Below are 8,063 nucleotides of genomic sequence, written 5' to 3' on the forward strand. Positions count from 1 at the left end.
TATCATTTAAAAATGAAACTCATAATACACTTGTAGGCCCGACCCTCAGAGGAAGTCGAAGAAGCAAAGGCTTCCGACCTTCATAAATATATATTAGGTTCGGCTGTACAAAGTATCATTTAGCTAAGTGGTATAAATATTGATGTTTATATCTCAATAACCTGGGTTCAAGCTATAAGATTGACACTTTTTCACACTTTTTAAAAGTGGATCCACAAAACGCTGACATGACGCGCTAAGCAGTGAACAAATACTCAACTATTATAATATAGATTCTTAATTATAGCGATTAAAACATAGAGAAAATTACGATTAAAAATCCATTGTAATCAACAACAAAAATCCATTGTAATCATGTGATTGCATGTACTGATGTACATTTTGTCAATGGTATACACGCGTATGCATGGATCAGCAAATGTATTTTACGTGTGATTTAATTTTGTGCATGCTGGCATAACATTTTATTGAATAAATGGATACAATTGAAAATATCATTTTGCAGAAGGAGCATTTTAGTAGAAAACAGTAGATTATCATATGCTCTCTCTTTTTCATGCATGCGCGTGTATATAGACACAAAAGTACATGCAAATTTCTGCTTTAAAATATGAGCATGATTATCCGGGGTCCTTAGTGAGGTTCTTAGTGCGTGGGTCCCCACAAAACCCTTAAGGATCGGTTACAAAAACTACTAATTAAGAACCGATTTTAGTGAGTTTCTTATACTGTTCACGGATCCTACTGACTCGTGGCGATCCGCGATTGGTTTACTTTTAAAATTTTTTTTTTTTTTAGAAAAAGAAAACCTAAAAAACCCAAATGGAATTTTTAGGGATAAAGATGGACTTATACTCTGATTCGTGCATAAAAACGTCAGTTAAAAAGAAACAATAGCCTGATGAAATAATTTCATAAATTATAGCATTGACAGAGGCACCTATCACTCCTATCAACTATATAAGTCTCACACCAGTCTTTGTACTCGACGCTTTCATTCAAATATATAATTTCAAAAGATGAAGAGTCACTATACATACACCATTTATGTTGTTTATCTCTTATTTTGTCTCTTGATCACATCGGCCTCTGCACAATCCCTCATACGACAATCCACTGATGACCGAAACACACCTCTACAACGTATGCATGCAATAACTTCTGCTCTGAGATTCGAACCCATATTCAAGAAATCCATGTATTTCTTTTACTCAAATCCTATGTTTTGTCTCGAAGCAGAGGAGAATGGAGCAAAAGCAGTCTCAATCCTGGGAGAAGCGCATTACTTGGATAAAGATGACCTAGAGATCTCCTCAAGTGATTACAAAGTCTCACCTTCAAACCAAGTGACGGGTATGAGAAGTCGTCCTCCAATGTCTTACTCTCTCAAAATGGAGTCTTTCAACACGCTCCTTCAGTCAAACAACACAGAGAGATACGAATCTCGTCCTTTTCCGGTTGGTGGATACAACTGGTATGTTGGTATTCTGATATGAGTTCTCCAACAGAATCCTCTTAATAATTTATACACCTTAAAACAAGAAAATTTTTATACTATTAAAGCAGGATCGTATTGTCCTTTTTACTTTAGCCTGTCATTTCTTTACTAACATTGCATGTTTCATTAAGAGCAATCAAGTAATATTAATAACATATTTATATTGGGCTATTTTTTTAGATCCAGCCCACTGTCCACATCAGATCTCTCTTGGGCCATTTGGGCCGATTAAGAAATCAAATCCAATTCTCACATTTTTTTTTCCTTTAGGCCATTGAGTCCAAGTTCAAATAATTTTTTTTCAACCATTCTTAATTATTATTTTTTTTCTTAATATAATTTAAGCATTCATAAAAAAAAATTGATTTTTTCATTGAAAAGTATAAATCTTTATTAAAAGTATATAATTATTTTTATTAAAAATATTAACCACATAATAAAATTAATTTATCAGAGTTATACCAACTTAATTCATTTAAAAAATAAAGTTTAATTTTTAAACATAAATAGTCATTTAAAATGAAACACGATAAAGAAAAATAAAAAATTTAAGTCTTTTATAAAATAAAACACAAATATATGAAATATGACATTTACTAAATATTTGTCAATTGAAAAAAAATAAAAAAATAAACCCGCGCTTTGAAAGCGCAGATCAAAATCTAGTTATACTATTAAAACAGAAACACAGCTTTGGACCCAACTTATTTGTAGGTGAAATGTTTTTCAAAACTATACACTATACTAATGTTTTTTTTACTGCAACCTTAATATCAAAATCAATTTACCCAAAAATCTAGTCTAATTATGGTATGAATTCAACTAACAAATTGACATCAATTATTATACTTTCCATAGTTATATAATAATACATAATTATTTAGTAGATGTGGTCTGAATGTTAACATCTATACATCGTAAATTAACTATGAACATGATCGTATAGTCAAACTTCAAATGTTAATTTTTAAAAGTGGAATATGGTAAATAATTCAATATAGCTATGTATTCATATACAATTTGGTATATATAAATCATGTAATTGTATATTCTGGCATATAATTTAGTTAACTGATGAATACCTTGGAAATTGGGATATGAAACAAGAATATGGTCATGTATCTATATTATTTGGTGTACAGATAATATAGATACATGACCATATTAACCATGGAAGTTAATATGAAAATGCATTTAAAAATTGATAAGAATTTTTGAAAAATATATTGATTAGAAAAAAAACTAGTCTTAAAATTTTAGATTGTGCTCCACAAAATATACTATAATTACAAGATTACACAATCTTTCAAAAAATTCGAATATATTGTATACCACCCATATTTGAATGTTTTCCTAATCATTTATATTAATTTCCAATCCCTTATATGTATATTATTTGAGACTTTGTGTTATGCCATGTATCATCAATATAATAATTTTTAGAGTGCTTAGAGAATTAAACCGGTTAATCTAGGCATATACTATACTTTTCATCAGATTAATCATAAATTAACTATTCATGTAAAAAAATATTCTATTTTTTCTTTAAATAAAAGCTATAGAATTACCTAATATGATGTAAATATATGAAAATTAATGATTTTAAATAATAAATAATTGATAACAAAGTATATATCCTTCATCATTTTTTATTAAATTTTATATTATTAAAATAATTAAACAATCAAATTAAATATATAATAAAATTTAGATGATTTCATATATGTTATATTTAAAATTTTTAAAAACAACTATTTATTACTAAAATTGTTTGAAACGGATGGAATATTAATTTTTTTTTTTTTGATGGATCTTGTTATACAGGTCACTTATTGTGTATCCCAACGGGAACAGGCAGGATAGTGGTTCAGGGTTCATTTCGCTTTATGTAGCCATAGACAACTCGACTTTCGTTGCTGCACATCAAGAGGTTTTCGCAGATCTCAGGTTTTACGTATTCAGAAGGACCGAGAGGAATTTCTTCACCGTCCAAGGTTCTTTCTAATTTTCCATTCTATCAAGAAACATGCAATGTGTATATAGTAGTAACATCTATCTTTGTTTCAATCCGCAGATACAAATGTATGGCGATACAATATTTTCAAAACGATGTGGGGATTCCCTCGGGTCCTCCCTCTTGATACCTTCAGAAACCCGAGCAACGGATACCTCTTCAATGGAGATCACTGCGAGTTTGGTGTTGATGTGACTATTCATACACCCTTTCAAAGATCAGAACTTTTCACTGTCGCTAGGAATTTCCCTAACCCGAGGTTCACCTGGAATATTCTGAGGTTCTCCACGCTGCTGGGAGAGACTTACTTCTCTGATGTGTTCTCCATCGGAGGAAGAAATTGGTAAGTCCAACATTAGTTCAAGAGTAGAACTCTTTTGCTTTAGTTAGAATATAGTGGTGGTACGTAACAAATATTCCATATGATGATCAGGAATATACAAGTGAATCCAAGTGGCGCTGTAACGGGAGAGGGAAGAGCCTTGTCGATGTATCTTCTCCTTAATGCGAACGAGAGAATCAGACCCTATGAGAAGATTTATGTTCGAGCCCAGCTTAGGGTTCTTAACCAACGTGCCTCGTCCCAGTGGAGAACCATCGAAAGGCCAAGTGAGCAAATGATATATATCGGTACTCTATACTATGGAAACATCCCTTGTGACTAATGAATGGTTTCTGTCAACTTCCTCCATTTTTGGCAGTCGATCATTGGTTCACTGGTCCGGGATTAGGTTGGGGTTACCATGAGTTTGTCCCTCTAGCTGATTTCAGGGATCCAGAGAGAGGTTATCTTGTGAATGATAAGTTGATGGTTCAAGTCGAAATGGAAGCAATTTCTTCAACCAGGTACTTCCCTAGTTAGAATTCTCTAACCAAGGAACTTGTAGCTCTATGTAATTTGCTATCTTATCAACCACTTAATAATAAGAAATGTATGTGTGTGCGTATCAAATAAATGTCTTCTTTATATGTCAACTGTCATATTTATTTTTTCTGCAATGATCGACGACGTCTACTGCGGCTCAAAATCGCAGCTCAAAATCTGGTTATATAATATTGTCCTTCTAACATTAATTGGAAACGAAACTGACATTTTCATGACCATACTAGTGTTTTGTTTCTTCAAGCAAAAAATAAAAACGCACTTCAACACGATATATTAAATATATAGCTCACATGTTCGTTATAAGAGAGGCAAAATGTAAAAAGTCACCATTTTCGGTATTACGCGTGATCGTGATTTATAATGAGACTAGATACAAGTTTTTTTTTCTGAAAAAGGCGACTAGGTACAAATTGTTATGAGCCTCATAACCAAGAGATTATGATTTGTAATCTTTTCATTTATCTATGACGGTGTAATCTCCTATATAAGGAATCTCTATGTTATGAATAAAGATAGACTTTTTCATTACTTTTATAACACGTTATCAGCACGAAACTCTAAATTCCTAAGCTAATACCCAAATCGAAAAACCCTAAAACCCTAACCCCAGCCGGCAATCCGACGAACCCTAAACCCCGATCGCGTCTCTTGTTCCCGCGTCTGTTCCAGCTCGCGTCCCCGATCAGCTTTAGCCCAAGGCGTTCCTGATCCTAGCTCAGACGTTCGCGGCCCGGGAGCAGCTCCAGCACGCGGCCTCTTCCTCGTTCGCGACAGCATCATACAGCTCGCGTCCGACGATCAAGGCGATCCCGATCAAGCAACAAAGGACGTCCGCGACCCGATAGAAGCGACTCGATCCATTCCAACTCGCGTCCCGTTCATGTCCAGCTCGCGGCTCAACTCCTTTGGTGGTCCGATTCAACAATCATCTAAGGTTAAAAGGTAATTCAAAACCTAAGAACCCATAATCGAACATGGATTGATTGATAAAAAATGAAACCCTAAAACCCTAATCTTTATGAATCAAAATCATAGGGTAATAGATCAAAAATCCTAATTGAGTAAATCGAAGCTCTAAAAGTTCGATACCCCAAACCCTAAATCATATTCCTACATGATTAAAACCCCAAATCGGTTTTTACAAGTTAAAATCCGATAAACCCTAATCCTATATCTATAAACCCTAAATAATATAAGTATCAGAATTAATTATACTATAATTATCAAATCACATATTAAAACTCTAATCGAATATTTTGAAATCAAAACTGTTTTCGGTTTTGATCATTGAGGTTTTAAATCTGATTGAATCTGATGCTATGTTACTAGAATTGTTTGACCGTTAAATTGATAGATTTATTTTCTCATCCTGCTTGGTTAATTATTCATCTGATTTAAAATTGTTTAAACCGACCAGCCTGTTAAAACATTGATTGAATCCGATAGGATGCTAGCTTGCTTTGCTTATATAATCAGATAGGTTGATAGATTGATTGAGGTTTACTTGTTTAAAATCCGAATGATCTGATTGTATGATTCTTGAGGTTTAATATCATCTGCTAGGATTGATAGTTTTGTAATCTGATCTGTTTTAAATAGAAACCCTAAATAATCCGTATGATAGGTTATATTGATCTGATTTGGATGTCTTTGAGAATTGAGAATCCGTATGCTAGGTTGATAGATCCATGATAAAATCTAATGTCTTGAGGTTTAAGATTGTATGCTAAGTTCGATTAAATTGATTGATCTGATTATATGTTTTTGAGGTTTGATAAATTTGGATACTAGATAAATTATTTACACATGGTTTATGCTAAATACCAATCAGCCTTGAAACTGATTCATTAAAATTCATGCTTGAAATCTGTATTCTAATATTGTTGAAATCAGCCTTGAAACTGATTGAGTGATTAATAAATCTTTTTACTAGTTTTGCTAAAATCCATTGATTGTTAAACCCTAATTGCATGATTAATTGAATCCGTTTTTGCTAGTTTTGATAAACCATAATATTATGAGCACATAGAAATAGTATTGCTGAGACTTGCTAGAAAATGACTGATTGATTAAATGCCTTTAAGATTGATAGTCTCATTGTCCTCACAAGATTGAAATCCGAATTGATTATTTTTTAAGAGTAAGGCCGCATGAAAATTATACCTAAATATTGAGTGATATATGATTTGAGATGTCGAAAACCAACCTGGATTTTGCTGCGCTATATCTCTCTGGAGATAATTATTTACGGTGGGCATTGGAGACAAAGATTATCCTAAAGTAAAAAAAGACTTGGTGAATATATCATAGAAGGCAATAATGCCAATGAGAAAGATTGATACATGATAATATTAATTATTAGCCATCATCTTATTAAGAGTCGCAAAGATCAGTATCTGACTATAGAGAATCCTCTAGACCTTTGGACAGAGTTAAAAATCGAGATATGATCACCAAAGAATGGTGTTATTACCAAATGCCCTATTTGATTGGAAGAATCACAGAATCCAGGACTATAAGTCCGTGGATGAGTCTATTGCTAGATGGGCAAAATAATGGATTACTGATGAGAAACAGTGAATTGAGACCTCATGGATTAACCCCATTACCTGATACCAATAAGACCGCAGAAGAAAAAAAAAAGGTAACCACGTCCAGAATGATAGACCACACGGCCATGGCCGTGGAGGGTGGAAAGGACGTGGCCATGACCACTATAACACATTTGGCCGTGGGAATCACTATGGCAGAGGCCGTGGGCATCAACCCAATTTGAGCCATGGTCAAGGCAGTGGCCGTGGTATATCATTTAAACCACAAAGCTCGACCAAATCAGTGTGCCATAGATGTGGAATGGGGAACCATTGGGCTAAGATATGAAGGACTCCCAAACATTTTTGTGACCTCTATCAAAGAGAGTCTGAAATGGAAGAATGCTGAAACCCACTTGGTCTATAAAGATGGTGAAAATAATTTCGAACATGATCAAGATGATCTTATGGAATATGAGACTTATGATTGCCTAAAAGAATCAAGTTGATCATCTGATTTCGACATCAAACTTGTGTGGTTGCTTTGCTTGTATGGTTTCTCTGATTTTTATCTACTTGAATTTATTTCTATTACATTGTCTGCTTAGATTAAATGAATAAATGATTTTTCTATATGAGTACACTGAAAAACGCCAATATAAGTACTAAAGCAGGTATCGCCAGTCTGAAAGAAGACAATGGCTAGGCTAATATATTATTGCCTAAGGGTATGCATCTAGAAATCAGTGATGCCTTATATTCACCCATCTTTAAGAGCAAGAGCAGCCTATTGAGTTTTAAAGATATAAAAATGAATGGTTTCCATATTAAAATAATGGGCGAAGGAAACAAAGAGTTCCTTCAGATATATGTATAAAATCGCTCAAGGCCATAATAAGTCCTAAAGACTATACATGCATTATCTACTGACCTAGACTATGCATAGATCATTATGATAGAGGCTAAAAGCCTGCGAAAATATACGCTTTATGGCACGACCGGATTGGCCACCCTGGTCCAAACATGATGCGAAAATTGATATTCAAAAGGCACACATTAAAAGATAAGAAGAGTTATCCCAAAGAATCTCACGTGTGTAGCATGTACACAAGGGAAACTCATTAGGCCATCACC

General features: G+C 33.6%; 1 protein-coding gene across 2 annotated transcripts; it reads left to right on the forward strand.

Moving 5' to 3' along the window:
• The first annotated feature begins 861 nt into the window (after positions 1-861).
• LOC106389282 (probable inactive serine/threonine-protein kinase fnkC) lies at positions 862-4,481 on the forward strand. Of its 2 annotated transcripts, none has more exons than XM_013829488.3 (6): positions 862-1,143; positions 1,240-1,474; positions 3,323-3,492; positions 3,573-3,855; positions 3,946-4,121; positions 4,214-4,481. In XM_013829488.3, the coding sequence occupies exons 1-6, from the start codon at positions 1,020-1,022 to the stop codon at positions 4,372-4,374; spliced, it is 1,149 nt and encodes a 382-aa protein (XP_013684942.2). In that variant the 5' UTR covers positions 862-1,019; the 3' UTR covers positions 4,375-4,481. The 2 variants fall into 2 exon arrangements, with proteins under 2 accessions (XP_013684942.2, XP_013684941.2); XM_013829487.3 differs by having other exon boundaries at positions 874-1,143; positions 1,237-1,474.
• Positions 4,482-8,063: the final 3,582 nt, after the last annotated feature.

This window comes from Brassica napus, chromosome C3 (assembly GCF_020379485.1).
Source record: "Brassica napus cultivar Da-Ae chromosome C3, Da-Ae, whole genome shotgun sequence".
Lineage (NCBI taxonomy): Eukaryota > Viridiplantae > Streptophyta > Magnoliopsida > Brassicales > Brassicaceae > Brassica > Brassica napus.